Source organism: Cucurbita maxima, unplaced genomic scaffold (assembly GCF_002738345.1).
Source record: "Cucurbita maxima cultivar Rimu unplaced genomic scaffold, Cmax_1.0 Cma_Scf00010, whole genome shotgun sequence".
Lineage (NCBI taxonomy): Eukaryota > Viridiplantae > Streptophyta > Magnoliopsida > Cucurbitales > Cucurbitaceae > Cucurbita > Cucurbita maxima.
Window position 1 is genome coordinate 3,674,868 of NW_019272026.1, and position 15,399 is coordinate 3,690,266.

A 15,399-nucleotide genomic window follows, 5' to 3' on the forward strand; every position below is an offset into this window, starting at 1 on the left:
TGCTGAGACCCGTGTCATCGTTCCTTTCTTTTCTTTTGGGCCTGCGTCGATATGGGCTTCAATTTGCGACCGGCCCATTAGGATGCTGGCCCGTGTCATCGTTCCTTTCTTCTCTTTTGGGCCTTCATCGAGATGGGCTTCAACTTGCGACCAGCCCATTAGGATGCTGAGGACCGTGTCATCGTTCCTTTCTTTTCTTTTGGGCCTGCGTCGTGATGGGCTTCATTTGCGACCGGCCCATATGATGCTGAGGCCCGTGTCATCGTTCCTTTCTTTTCTTTTGGGCCTGTATCGAGATGGGCTTCAATTCGTGACCGGCCCATTAGGATACTGAGGCCCGTGTCATCGTTCCTTTCTTTTATTTTGGGCCTTCGTCGAGATGGGCTTCAATTTGCGACCGACCCATTAGGATGCTGAGGCCCGTGTCATCGTTCCTTTCTTTTATTTTGGGCCTTCATCGAGATGGGCTTGAATTTGCGACCGGCCCATTAGGATGCTGAGGCCCATGTCATCGTTCTTTTCTTTGCCGAAAGCGCAAGAAACCGGCAACATCCACCTCCCTTTCAGGACATCGATTGATACAAGGAAATCTCATTTCCGTTTGCTCATCTTTGTTCAAATCTCGATCGTTGAGTGAAACAACTTCGAATTTCTAAGGGTTTTTCCAATGGCGACTATGGAGGTCGAGACCCAGCTAGCGACGTCGGCATCGGTCGGTACTTGCTCGGTGAAACAGGCGACGAACCAAGGCGAGGGTCTGAGGCAGTACTATCTTCAACATATTCACGAGCTCCAGCTCCAGGTTCGTCAAAAGACCCATAATCTGAATCGTCTTGAAGCTCAACGGAACGAGCTGAATTCGAAAGGTACCAATCAATTTTGAATTTTGAATTTTTTTTTGGGCAGCTTTGGTTTCACTTTCCTTGTGATGGGGTTTAAAGCGTAGGAGTTGGTCAGTCCAAAAATGTTATACTTTTTGTTTGCTCCGCTGATGAATGGTTATATAATTAAGTAGCGATAAGAGTTGAAGCCTGAGTCATTTGTTGTGAGAAAAGTGAATTGGGGAAAAATAAAATACTTGAATACTTCAAAGGAAGATACAAGAACAATTAATTAGTTCTCTTTCATTCTTATAATTTTTATGGCTGTCCTTCAACATTATTCTGTTGGATTTATGATTTATTTGAGGCTATTGCATTTATATCTCATATTTACAGTGCGCATGCTCCGGGAAGAGCTGCAGCTGCTTCAAGAGCCAGGATCCTATGTTGGTGAAGTTGTTAAAGTCATGGGAAAGAACAAAGTTTTAGTTAAGGTTGGTGGCTTTGTCTTTTTTCTTCTTCTTTATTTCAGAAAAAAATAATAAATAAATTACAAATTTATTACCAATTAACCATTCACCTTCCCTTGGCATTCCTCGTAAGGGTGTGGAAACCTCTCCTTAGAAGATATGTTTTAAATTTGTGAGGTTGACAACGATACCTAACGGCCCAAAGCGGACAATATCTGCTAGCGGTGGGTTTGATTGGTAATAGTCATAGAGTCCATATTGGTGGGTTTGAGTGGTTATAGTCATAGAGTCCATATTATTGAAATAGTGAGACTTTACTCTTACATATGCCAGGCAATAGAACTTGGCTGTTGTGCTTCAAATTATAAGCGTTATCATCTTCTTATTTTTCATAATTCATATTTGTATATCTTTGGTGATATGATCTTAGAAGTTTAGTTTCAAAACGTTCAATCTCAACTAGCTAGCTAATTGGAAAGTTTTTTTTTTTCCAACTTCTCTTTGCTCACCTGCACAGGTTCACCCAGAAGGGAAATATGTTGTTGATATAGACAAAAGTATCGATATCACGAATATCACACCTTCAACCAGAGTTGCTCTCCGTAACGACAGCTATGTTCTTCATTTAATCTTGCCAAGCAAAGTAGATCCACTCGTTAATCTTATGAAAGTTGAAAAGGTTCCTGATTCTACTTATGACATGATCGGTGGTCTCGACCAGCAAATAAAAGAAATAAAAGAGGTTTGTACGTTGCAAATATTTTTCTTATTTATGTCAACTACTTATTAGTCAATTATCTGTAAATTCTGAAATGGTAATTCCAATCTGAAGGTTATTGAACTCCCCATTAAGCATCCTGAACTATTTGAGAGTCTTGGAATAGCTCAACCAAAGGTAAACACTGCCTGCAGAGTTTCTTGACATGTTTCATGTTGAACTTATTAAACATAGATATTTCACCATGCACTTCTAATAGGGCGTTCTGTTATATGGACCACCTGGTACGGGGAAGACGCTGTTGGCTAGAGCAGTGGCTCACCATACAGATTGTACTTTCATCAGGGTTTCTGGGTCTGAATTGGTTCAGAAATATATTGGAGAAGGTTCTAGAATGGTTAGAGAGCTTTTCGTCATGGCCAGGTTTGTTCTGTCATTTTCTTCCGTGTTTCAATGTAAATTTGCTCACTCGGTGTTGTTGACCCTAACCTCCCTGCTTTATGTATGTATGGGATTTTTTCCTTGACTGCCACTAATATTTAGAATCCAAATTAGGAACGGACCTTCTGGTGCCAAAATTTTATTTAGTGGAAATAGGTAGTCTAGGATTTCATTTTCCACCCATGAAAACATTCAACCAAACAGCCCAGGAAAGTAATGGCAGAAACCAAAATGGAAGAGAATATATCTTTAGATGTAATCTTACTATTATTGTTCCAACTGCAACAAATTTTTTATTTTCCTCTGCAGGGAGCATGCACCTTCTATCATTTTCATGGATGAAATCGATAGCATTGGGTCTGCTCGAATGGAATCTGGGAGTGGTAATGGTGATAGCGAGGTGCAGCGTACTATGTTGGAACTTCTTAACCAGCTTGATGGATTTGAAGCATCAAATAAGATCAAGGTACAGTGCATGTAATGATGGAAAATATAACACTTGAATGCAGATATGGGAGTAAGATTATTATTGATTCTTAAACCATATACTGATTATTGAATACAAAAAACCAAGCGTTTAAGCCAGATATTGGTTTTTTGTTTAAAGTTGGTTTCTATCCGCTCGGCTGTATTACAGGTCTTGATGGCCACCAATAGGATCGATATCCTGGATCAAGCTCTTCTAAGGCCAGGACGAATTGACAGGAAGATTGAATTCCCAAATCCTAACGAGGATGTAAGTACCACTACTTGTTTCGGTATATACTCTTGTTATTTAAAGATTACTATAGCGACTCAATGAATTTTACTTCATTTAACGTTGTGACTCTTTCTGAGGCACTCTTGGTCCGAAAGGAATTGTAAGTTTGCCCGTAACGGAGAGATAAAAGCTACTCATCTTCTTGGTTTGTTTGTGCTTAAATATACTCTTTCTGAGGCACTCTACATGCCTTTCGGATTGAAGAGTCGTGTCAATCATAGTCGCTCTTGCTATATCAATATACTGACATTTAGTTCATACGTAATGCAGTCCCGGTTTGATATCTTGAAAATACATTCACGGAAAATGAATCTGATGCGTGGGATTGATTTGAAGAAAATTGCAGAGAAAATGAATGGTGCATCTGGTGCAGAGCTCAAGGTATATTAATCTTTTGATGATAATATAGTTGAAAACAATCTTGAGTGTTTGTGCATATCATTTTTCTCATCAATTACATTTTGGTGGCACATTTTGTGATCGAACACAGGCGGTCTGCACAGAAGCAGGGATGTTTGCGTTGAGGGAAAGAAGGGTTCACGTGACTCAGGAAGATTTCGAGATGGCTGTTGCCAAGGTGATGAAGAAGGAGTCCGAGAAGAACATGTCGTTGCGAAAGCTCTGGAAGTAGAATCGTCGTATGAAGCAGCCAAGGCATGGCGAATAACAATATTACTTACCCTTTTGTTCTGAAATTCTTCACCTCACCTGAGCTGTTCTTGGAGATTTCTTGAACTTGGTATCTATCTACCTCGAATGATGTATTCTAGTCGTCAACTCTTTTATCTTTACGTCGATCTTGTAACTTAAAAGCCTCCCTTGCAACATTTCTTTTACCCTATCTCCAAATGTATTGACAAGTTGAGAGTGTAGCTGCTAAGAAATTATCAGTTGGCTGATAATCTGGAAGTTCGTTCTGCATTTACTTGATATCAATCTGGAAGTTCTTGTAGGATTCTCAGTGATAATTTCTTTCTCAAAATCAATTGAATAGTTAATTTCTTATAAGAACCCGCTAAATACGAATGGGATGGAGAGGGGTATGGGGCACGGATGTGTTGAATGTATGAAGAACAATTGCTAAAATACTTTGAATTTGTATATGATGAGATTCATCGGTGAAAAACTGTCGGTAGTAATGTCTAACACATCAAATCAAATCATGAATCTTGTGGGTTCATCTGAAATTCATCCCTTGAGCCCAAAACAGACGAGCCCATTCCCCGACAGATTTACGGATGAGGCGAGGCCCCAAATGGAAAGACGAGGAAAATGGGGAAGTATGAAGATCATTATTATGGTCATTATGAATCACCATCATCCGCGCGGGGAATCGTTAAAGGAGACATCCCATCTGCTTTGCACTTGCAGGCCCTTCTTCAACATTTTTATTGTACTTTGCATTAATATCGATCAGCATCTGCAGAAAAATCGAGTCCGAATCTTTCCTCGACTTCAGGTACTCAACACGGAGCTCTCTCTAATGTCTTTGTTTCTGTTTATTCCAATTACTTTGACCCGTTTTCCCATGTTAATTCGAATGCTCTGAAGCCCCAACCTGTAATTTCCTCGATGATTGACTTCGAGATATCTAATTCTTATTCTGGGTATTGGTTTTCGATCTCTGTGAATTTGTGATTCAGTTTCTTCTGGGGCTGGGCAAGAAGATAACCAATGTTAGGGGAAGTACAATTGGAGTCATCAATTGGCCAAACCCCTAGTGACTCTGATCCTCTGCTAGAGAATCAGCCCGATTCATCCCATGAAACCTCTGATGAAATTAAGAACGAGGATACTGAAGCTGGTTCCATTCCTTGTTGTCGTATTTGCCTAGAGAACGATGCCGAACCAGGTGAATTTCGTCGTAGTTTCGTATAAGTTATTGCTCAGTTTTAAATTTCTCCATAGGTGTAGTGTAGACGTTGGCTCAATTCTGTTGAATTTTAGCTTCATTGAATCTTGGCGGGTGATTCCTTTGTTTAGTCCACTGGATTATAACTCAACTTCTATCGTTGTTACAAGAATTGAAGATCCATTTCAAATTATTTTGAATCCTTGTTTTTGCTGGAAAGTTAATCTTGTTTGGTCTTTAATGGCTGTACAATCATGTAAGTTCTGTTTTCATAGCTGCTGGGGTAATACCTTCTACCACTTGGCTCAAATGCAATTTTCCATTTTACAGAAGATGAACTGATTTCTCCATGCATGTGCAAAGGCACACAGCAGTTTGTCCATCGATCTTGTCTTGATCATTGGCGCTCCGTTAAGGCAAATTTCTTTATTTGAGTTCTTCTATGCTGTTCCTGCTTTCGGCTATGAAGGATTTGATCGTTTCCTATTCTATTTTTCTTATGATCTTAATCACTCTGAAAGGATTCATGTAATTCTGCAGGAAGGGTTTGCTTTCTCGCATTGCACAACATGCAAAGCTCAATTTCACCTGCAAGTTTCCTTATTTGAGGACAACTCTTGGCGTAAAGTTAAATTCAGGCTTTTTGTGGCAAGAGATGTCCTCCTCGTATTTCTAGCTGTACAAACTGTGAGTCGTCGTCATAGAATTATTATTGAATATGCCTGTAAAAAATCCAACCTTTTATCAAGAATTTCATTACTATTCTCTTTTTATGAGTAGCAAGGGTTGCGTTTGTAATTAGTATCAAGCTGCTATGTGGTTATTCAGCTTTTAGTTTTCCATAGAACTCAAGGACACATTTGTACGACCTATAGAATAGAACGATATAGAATGTGTCATGTGTACTCGTTATTCAACTTTTAATTTTTCAGGCTTGCAAGAAACTTTTGACTTCCATATTTTTTTTAGATGGATTTTTTTTCACAAGGTGATCTCACTCTTAAGGATTTGTAATAATTTGTTTCATTTAAGCATGTCTTGTTCACTTGATGTCGATCAATCCAAAAGAAAAGTAAAGAACAAATGTTTGAACATAAACTTTTGTGGAAGATTTGGTGTCTGGTTAGATAATGGAGAATTTATCTTTTTTTTTTTTGCAGTTAATAGCGGCAATGGGTGGTTATGCATATATTATGGACAAAGACGGGGCATTCAGGAATTCTTTCAATGATGGATGGGACCGTATTCTGTCCAAACATCCTATTCCGTTTTATTACTGTATCGGTAAGCTACTTTTGGTTTAAACTAGTCAGCTGTTTCTTTAAGAACTGGATCTGAGATGTGTCGGATTATCACATGGATAAATTCAGACTTCCCTGTGTACTGTTGTTCGTCCATGCTTAAGATAAAGTAGCAGAGATTCAGCATCCATTTCAATTGGATAATGTTTCCTTCTTTTATATGAATCAATGTCAATGTGAGGAATGGCCGTTTTTGTGAACATTTGTGTTTTGTGTTATTTTGTGAGGTTCGATGGCGAGAGAAATAATAGAATCTTCAGAACGTTTGAGTTCATCCGATGATGTTCTGGCTCTTGTTAGATTCTCTATATCGAGATCTTTTTGAAATTTTTCGTTAGGTCTCATTTTACTCCAATGGAACCCCTTCCTGTAGTTTGCTCCCTTTTTCTGGCCTTCTTCATTTGGTTTGTCCGTGTTTTCCTTCATTCTTCTGAATAGAAGTTAAGTTTATCATAAAAAGAAAAAAGAAAAAATGTCATTGTTTGCCCATTTCTTTCGACAAATTTAATGGTTCGAGATCAAATACGCATAATCAATGACTTGTTTCATGGTTTTGATTTACTAATGTCTTTCTACGTGCTTATTTTTCATAATATCAGGGGTCCTGGCCTTCTTTGTTCTGCTCGGATTCTTCGGCCTCATACTACATTGTTCCTCCCTGAATAGTAATGATCCACGAGTTGCTGGATGTCACAACTGTTGCTATGGATGGGGCATCTTGGATTGTTTCCCTGCGTCTATGGAGGCCTGCTTTGCACTTGTTATTGTCTTCGTTGTTATCTTTGTAATCCTTGGCATAGCTTATGGTTTCCTTGCTGCCACTATGGGTATTCAAAGAATCTGGCAAAGGCATTACCACATTCTCACCAAAAGGGAGCTGACTAAAGTAAGGTTCCACCGTTTTTTGTTAGTGGATTTAATACCTCCTGTTGCTGGTTTTTATACTTCACTTCCTTGTAGGAATACGTGGTGGAGGATCTTCATGGTTGTTATACTCCTCCAAAATTGGAACCAGAACACGAACAGCACTTGAAAATGCTACAGCTTCTGTAATGAATGGCAGATGAGGTTGTTCAGTTTCTGTCATTTTGTTTATTATGTTCTTTTGTTTGAGATGATACAATGTGCATCTGCTTGACACCGTTGTTATGAATGAGCAATGTGGAAAATAGATTTTAACTCATTTGTCACTGTCCCCTTCTTGCATTCTGAGCATCTGTTTCAGTTTTTAAGCTTACAATAGGTTCTGTACTTAGATTTCGTGTTCATAATTTGGTTAAAATCATTGAAAATTCGTCAAATCTGAAGTCGATGTCGCGTGTGACATTATTCATATAGATTCGTTGTTCTTTCAAAGATAGTTATTCTTAAAATACTTTCTTGGGGAAATGTAATGTCTGTTCATGATTGATATAAGAATGCTGCTATTGCCTGTTAGGTAAATTTAATTAACATGAGTATTTGTGAAGTTTGAAGACAGGATTTTTTAATGTTCTTTTAAAATTAAAATTCGGGTCAATTGTTGGACTGGAAACCACTCGTTGATCGATGTTGCTCGTACTAGCTTAATATTTGTTTGGAATGACATAAATGATCGATGTTGCTCGTACTAACTTAATATTTGTTTGGAATGACATGAACACAGAACTAATTATTTTCAAGAACTTGGCCCTTCAACAAAGTTGTTCATCAACAACTTTAGGAGGAGAAAATGTACACTCCAACTCAGCCAAAATAATGGATTTTCAAGTACAATTCTAAAAGGATCAGTTTGTGTTTATTTAGATTGATGTACAAAAATGAAAGCTTTCGGTGACACGAAGCACTTGCCAAAGGAGAGGGGAACCGAGTACCGAAAACATCGGTTTAGGTAAATATCTAATGCGCTCCCGTCATCTTGACTATTATCCAAAATAAAGTAAGAAAGTCCTTTTCTTGACTTATCCTAAATAAAGTAAGGAAGTCCTTTTCTTGACTTATCCTTGTACCAACTCAACCTTTGTAAAGAACTTGATTTTCAATCTCAATAAAAAGAAAGGAAAGCAACACCCTTTGCTTGTTGTCCTCCTCTTACTCTTTCTCTTTGCTTGTTGTCCTCTTACTCTTTAAGTATGCCTTGTGGAGGTCTCTAAGGTGTCTACGGCAGATCCGATCAGTCTCATGATCCATGATGAAGATCCGTCATTACAATTCTCCACCACTAGTTTTGGTGTCAAAATGATAGGATGCATTCAAATTTGCCACTATATACATGTTTTGCACTTTGCAAACCTTCCCTATCTAATCCAGTAGTGTTTCTCTTTCGTTTACAATTGGCTTTCAGTGATCCAAAACGAAACAGAAAACGTAACAAAAAGGAAGAAATTATATGGTTCCTCCATTGCTGACAAAAATAAGCTGATCGCCGTCCCTAATGACCTCTATATCTTCAATGGCAGCTCCATCTTTGTTCAATACCTTTGAAGCCATAATCCCATATTTCATGGAACCAATCTCAAGCAGCTCGTTGAAGCTTTCTGGAAGCAGCACTACCTTCCCAGCTACTTCGCCAATCTCTGGACAGCTGATTATCACCCTTGCTGGGTTGGTTCCAGATTTCTCTCCTCTGGTTTGGTGATCAGCAAAACTCATGTCTTTCTCGCCTGTATGTGCTGCTGACATGATTCCAAACAATGAGTTATGGAAGTTGTTAGTCCTACGTCGTGGACGAGATTGACCCGCCCATGAACCATCATTTCCTTCCTGAGGTGAAGGAAGAATCATAGGCTCGCTTGTAAATCTTCCAAGGAAGCGAATCGCTTTCTGCTTCTCGGGAATGGCAACGACAGATTGAGTTTTCAATTCTTTTATTGTCTGGAAGAGGTTTTTAATTTCTTCATGTCCCTGTTGGTCTGCTAGATCTCTTGGAGTCCATCCATGGACATCTGGTTTGTCAATATCAGCTCCTTGTTTAAGAAGGAACTTGACAATCTCAATGTTGTCTTCACAAACAGCAACATGTAAAGCAGTCGTTCCATTGTTCCTGGAACTCAAAACGTCTCCGCCATATCGGAGAATCTCTTTGAGCAACTGGAGGTTGTTTTGCTCTGCGGCAGTACACGCGAAGTGACCCACATCTCCTGATCGGAGATTAGCACCATTGTCTATAAGTAGCTGCACTACTGCCTCATGGCCACCTAGTATCGCCTCCCATAATGGCACAATCCCGTCTGAATCTGTAAAAAGCGAGAACACGGAAATAATCATCTTTCCACTCTGTTTGGATACATTAAATCAAATTATGCAACAGAATTCTTTAACATGGATCCCCATCTCAAATTCCATCCCCTCAATTTCGTCTGAAAACGAATTCTTTCAATAATTCCACGTGTTTGTTAGTTCATGTCTCTACATACCCAATATTATTATATTAATATGTCCCTTAGGATAGAAGTAATCCTAGAGAGAGAGATCCACAGAAGATGTATAAATATAAAGAATACAAATCTCAGAACATTATTGTGAAATATTAAGTCGACAGACATGAACCACGTGATAAGGCATATATTGTTTGCAATGGCCTTATATATATGATATGTTTATCAAGCTATGATAAGAAATGAGATGCCAGCGTGGACTCTACAGTATTAAGAACAACTATAATGGGAAATGAGACGAGTTGGCCTCGATTTATTATGGGCTCTAAATGAGTCTTAACACAGAAAGGTTTTGGATAAGAATATTAAAAGGTCAACTTCGGAAAACACAGCTTATTTCAGTACGTACTCATTGTTCAATTATATTTTTAAAAAATGGAGATAGTTGACTTGAAATACAATAATGGGGGGAAAATATTGCCCATAATGTGTCAGCAAATACTTTTAAGGGGTGAGAAAGTCAACGCAGTGCCAAAAAATTTCCTTCCATGAATTTTTTTTTTGTAATCTGACTTTTAAACAATAAATAACAAGTATGATATGTATGGCACGCACATGGCTTTAAAGAAAATTCTCTCTCAAGTTGTTTTTATAATTCATTAATTGTTCCTCAGCCCCTCATGAAGAACCACGACAGAGTCTGCTAATATCAGTAAAACAGGCTCTCATGGTAAAGAAGTACCTCTACTGTTGGGATCCGCTCCAAAGTCCAGTAATAGAAGCACACAGTTCTCGTTTCCTTTTGATGCTGCTATATGCTGGTATTACATAAATGGGGAACCAAGAAAGGGGAAAGGGTTGAGAATATGCAAAAACCAGTAAATCTTTTTGCATGATCTGTTGATAAAGAAATTAATGAGCAACAGAAAATTGAACTCACAAGTGAAGTCCTCCCGTTGTTATCTGATTCATTTGGATCGAGACCTCTTTTCAAAAGTTGGTGTAAAAGCAAGTCGTCACCTCTAAGTGTTGCAAAGCAAAGACTAAGTGGTAGGTCCAATCTGCCTCTAGCTAGCATGTTCTCTGTCTCCAACAAAACTCCTTCCATGATGGGGTCCTTGTCTTTGACGTCTTTCAAGTGCTGCCAACCCGAAAATAAGATATCATTGTAGATAATTTACAAGTCAAACATCTAATTAGTACAGATTCGGATACGGATATGAGACCCAGATACAACACAGCAACATATCATTTTTTTTTTTAAATCTAGGACACAGTCACGGCTACGTTTATTAAAATTTACGCTTTTAAGAATATATATTATTTCTATACAAGAAGGAAAGTTAGAATCAATGAGTTTATGCATTTATATGATTAAAAAATAGATAAAAATGTATTCTGCTCTCAAATTTACGCTTTTTGGACCTATTTTGACTTCGCACAACTAGTGTCTAATACATCTATGGCTTTAACAAGTGTCTGAAACGTGTCCAATGAGTGTCATGAGTGTCAAAGTGTCTGCCACGAACACACTAGCCAATCTTAAGTATTTGAGCTTCTTGGTTAAACATGGCCTTGTAAATGACTCAAATATGGACATATTGTTCCATTTCTTTTTACCTTTCATGAGACCATTAAAATCCGTGTGTAACTCTAGTTAACCCACATAACATAAATGAAAAAAGAAAGCAGACCTGAAGAAGATTGTTCATGATTATAGTCCCATCACCAACATTAGATTGAACAATATTCAGGAAAGCCGTTCGATTCAGACGCAGCAACTGACTCAATCGTTTTGTACGGACAGTAAACAGTTGTGGCCTGTAACATAACACCCCAATTTCTCCGCAAAGTTCACCAGTTTTAGCCTCTCCAACAACCTGCAAACATTGGAACAGTTTAGTAAGTAAATCAATTGTCTTGGACTGCCACATGGGTAATTCAAAAACCCAACATTCAGAAAATCCAAGAGCTTCAATGAACAGACTTGCCTGTTCAACTCCATTCTTAAGAACAAGCAAATCCTGTGAAAAAAAGTGTCAAACGTTAGACTTTGATTGTGCTGAACTTGGTGGTTAATTTAGTGAATACTCCTGTCAGTAACTTAAAAGCTTTTATAATCAAATAACTAAGTAATTACCACAGCACCCGTGACAAGAATATAGAAGTCTGTTGGGGCTTCATTTTGTAAAATCACGTCTTCTTTTGGAGGAAAATACTCTGCCTTCATTTCCGAAACCTTTAACGTTTCAGCAAATCAATCAGTTTCAGTAAGAAACATGCTAGTTACCTCAGTAAAATCAATAATCTCAGCATAAAAGGAATAATCATTTAGGTTAAAAGCTTGAGGACATCAATTACCAGTTGAAAAATTAGGTCATTTGAAACACCACGAAACAAGTAGACCTTGTCCACTAGAGAATAGAAAAGATAATGTGAAATGCTTGATCGGATGGCTTTCGGCAAGGAATCGAGTGTTTCTTGCTGCTGCAATCCCTCAGAGTCAGTTCTGAACTTTAGACACAAATGTGCAAGCATTTGGTCTTGCAAACGAACAGGAAGTTGATTCCTGTGGGCAAAACTAGATGCAGCTTGTATGGTATCCCTCTGAGGAAAAAGGGTAAAAAAGGTATTGAAAAGAAAAGAAAAATTAGTATAATATACTCTAAAAGAGTAAGAAATTAAGCCAAAAAAACAAAACAAATTATCTAGATCTTTAAGGTATTAAGTGCCATTTGTAACTAGCAAGACTTTTCTACTTACGAATTTTCTAGTTCTACTGGTCCCATGGACGACTAAGTTGGTCATATTTCCAATCAAGTATGCTGTCAAACCAAGATTGAAAAGCATGTAGAAGATGTCAAAAACCATTTCCCTTGTATTCACAGGATGCAAGTCGCCATAGCCGACAGTGGTTAGGGTAGTGATAGACCAGTAAATCGAAGTGACATATCTAATCCACAAACTTTGCTCAAGAAAGTTCTCCATAGATGCTCCAATCCATGTCCTTTTTGGGTCATGATAACGAGCAGCAAGGAGATAATAGAAGCATGCAGCACAGTGAACCGCAAACAGAGTAACCTGCAAAATACATAGACTACAGATAAGTGAACGATCCTATTAGCATATTGAAAACACAATCCTATTAGCATATTGAAAACACAATCCTATTCGAATAAGTAAACTTACACAAACGAGTTTTGCACATCGAACCCAAAAGTAATTATAGTTCCTATCTTTTTCCAGTCTGTTCAGAAGAAAGAAAACAAACAATACCATGAGGTTGAAGTTGAACAGATGTTTGTTTCTGCTAATACAGGTAAAAGGAAAAGGCTTAGTACCTGGAAAAAAGAGCACTGACTCTTCGAAGACGCCATAGACGAAGCATGTTGAATAATCCATAAGAACGGAGAGGTGAAGGGGAGATCTTATGTGCAAGTTCAGAAGGAATTGTGGATATGACATCAAAGACTAGCCATGAACTTGCATACTTAAGAGCAATCTTCTTCGGTTCGTCGACAAGTAAATAAGTGGATTTATCGAGGTAAGCCACAAAGAATGTGAGAACAATATCCACAGCAAAAAATCCATTAACCACATTATCTGTAATGGAAAGTGGAGATTGGGGTTTCTTAAGGAATCCAAACTCGAATGGCGAGACCCAAGCTGTATATACCACCAAAACAACGAGAAAAGTCTCCCAAATCCTGTAGATAACAAAAGCTTAGCCACTTTTTGCAGAAAAATGAGAAAGATATGCATCACCCTGAGAAAAAAAGCATAAATATTGGCTTAATCAGTTCTTATTTTGCTAAAACATCCATCTCCTCGAATCCATGTGCCAAACAAATATATATAATTCTGTCCGGTGTTCGTGAAACAAAGTGATAACGGAAGTGTTCATAAGAGAAAAAAATTAAGCGAACCATCTGACGTTTTAGATGAACCTTGAATAGGAAGAAACTCACAAGCAAGGGAACCCAAAAAACTTGAAAAACAGATGGAACCAATAAGAATCTGAGCATTCGGATACATAAATAGATTAAGAACATAAAGAAGGCCACCAGTATAGTTCACCAGATCCAAGGCGACCTTATATTTCCAATTTTCAAACGCAATTGAAAAAGTCGTGTGAAATTCAGAATGGAAGTCAAAGCAAGCGATAAAAGTCATTTCCAAAAACTCTCAAGAAAATCAAGTCACCTGTATCGATGATCATAAGGCGAAATGACAAAACGCCGGAGTTTGACTCTGCGATTGCTTCTAGCGCCAAGAGAGGGCAATATCCCAGTGCTGAGGCTAAACTGACTGCCATCTCTGGAGAGTTGCTCAAGCTCTTCTTGACCACAAACAGAAACCCTGAAAGGCCCTCTGTTTCTGACGGCATCCATTGTTGACACTGCACAACAAACACAAAAACAAAAACAAAAAAGGAGAATAAAAATCTCTGCAGTACCCTGTTTGTGGGTATAATTTCTTCTTCCTTTTTTCTTCTTCAAGTGGCCATGTTCCTTAAATCCTCCCGTCCCAGTTCGCCTTGGCTCTTTCTCTCTGCACTGCAAGCTCTTCGAAGCCGCAGATCCTTTGGCTGTATTATATAGGATAGCCCTGTCTCGCCGCGCGTAAGCCTTTTTGGGTTCTTTTTGTCTGGTTTTAGGGTGTGGGGCATTCCATTTTCTTTTTTTTTTTTCTTTTTTTCTTTTTTTTTTGAAATAACCTCCTTTTGTAATATATTTTTATGAATTAAAATTCTACTTTCTTTGGTCATAAATGAAACAATATATTTTAAATATTTTGATGCTTTATATTTGGAAATTAATAGTTTTTTACCTTTTAAATTTGGTTGCGTATGTTGATTTTTATCCTTATACCTCTGTTTTCATAATTGCATCTTAGACTAAAATGTAAAAAGCAACTTTTTTATCTTTAAATAAAATTCTATTTAAAAAATATTTTATTTATAGATATTTTCGTCAACATAAAGTTATAAACCATCTATCGTATCTAATGAAATTATTTTAAATCATCTGTTTAAAGATAGTTACGAGATCAATTAACATTTTAGAATGAATAAAAAAAATTAAATTATGAAAAATATTTTTATAATTTAAAAGATATTGTTTTAAGATAAATAATTTATATTTTAAGAGTCTAAAGAAGAAAGATTTGTACACAGAAATATAAGTAACAGTGGTTTAAATAGATTTCCAAACAAATGCTTACTTTCTATTTTTGTAAATAAAATATAACACAATAAACACTTAGATATAATTCTTAAAAAATCAATTAATATATGGAAAAAAAATAAAGGAAATGAAAGGAAATAAATCTTGAACATTTAAAAATGTTTATTATAATTTTAAAAATGTTTATATATTATTTAGGATTGGCCGATTTTCTTTTAAAAAATAAAAATAAAAGTCCGGAAATGCCCTTCAGGAAAGGGAAACCACCGCCATGCCACGCTGGCAGAGGCAAACCCCGTAATTCCAATCTAAACTCCGCAAAACCGTGATGCACGAAAACGGGAAAAGGTCAAAATCAACTACCTGGTTAACTGCCACCGCGCGTGCATGTCAACTGACTTTCACGCTCACTCTAAAATATTAGTTTTTTTTTTTTTTTTTTAATCTCAAAAGTCCAATATTTTTTATAAATTTCAACTTTGTGTTTTTTTTTT

At 37.4% G+C, this 15,399-nt stretch overlaps 3 protein-coding genes across 4 annotated transcripts; 2 read left to right on the forward strand and 1 right to left on the reverse strand.

Annotated features, from left to right (window-relative positions):
• Positions 1–542: 542 nt before the first annotated feature.
• Positions 543–4,146, forward strand: LOC111485198 (26S proteasome regulatory subunit 8 homolog A-like). Its single transcript, XM_023131968.1, has 9 exons — positions 543–866; positions 1,218–1,315; positions 1,809–2,033; positions 2,124–2,186; positions 2,269–2,432; positions 2,760–2,916; positions 3,088–3,186; positions 3,481–3,591; positions 3,701–4,146. Exons 1-9 carry the CDS (start codon positions 668–670, stop codon positions 3,839–3,841), a joined length of 1,257 nt encoding a protein of 418 aa, XP_022987736.1. The 5' UTR covers positions 543–667; the 3' UTR covers positions 3,842–4,146.
• Positions 4,147–4,499: 353 nt separating this feature from the next.
• On the forward strand, positions 4,500–7,553 carry LOC111485240. 2 transcript variants are annotated; one of them, XM_023132035.1, is made up of 7 exons: positions 4,500–4,669; positions 4,854–5,062; positions 5,393–5,478; positions 5,603–5,749; positions 6,223–6,346; positions 6,963–7,249; positions 7,324–7,553. In XM_023132035.1, exons 2-7 carry the CDS (start codon positions 4,885–4,887, stop codon positions 7,414–7,416), a joined length of 915 nt encoding a protein of 304 aa, XP_022987803.1. In that variant the 5' UTR covers positions 4,500–4,669; positions 4,854–4,884; the 3' UTR covers positions 7,417–7,553. The 2 variants fall into 2 exon arrangements, with proteins under 2 accessions (XP_022987803.1, XP_022987804.1); XM_023132036.1 differs by having other exon boundaries at positions 4,502–4,669; positions 4,817–5,062.
• A 1,000-nt stretch (positions 7,554–8,553) lies between these two features.
• Positions 8,554–14,328, reverse strand: LOC111485109 (potassium channel AKT1-like). Its single transcript, XM_023131829.1, has 11 exons — positions 13,923–14,328; positions 13,061–13,426; positions 12,909–12,966; positions 12,483–12,800; positions 12,081–12,326; positions 11,860–11,958; positions 11,711–11,743; positions 11,414–11,599; positions 10,660–10,860; positions 10,462–10,537; positions 8,554–9,578 (listed from the first exon to the last, which is right to left on the reverse strand). The coding sequence occupies exons 1-11, from the start codon at positions 14,108–14,110 to the stop codon at positions 8,728–8,730; spliced, it is 2,622 nt and encodes an 873-aa protein (XP_022987597.1). The 5' UTR covers positions 14,111–14,328; the 3' UTR covers positions 8,554–8,727.
• Positions 14,329–15,399: the final 1,071 nt, after the last annotated feature.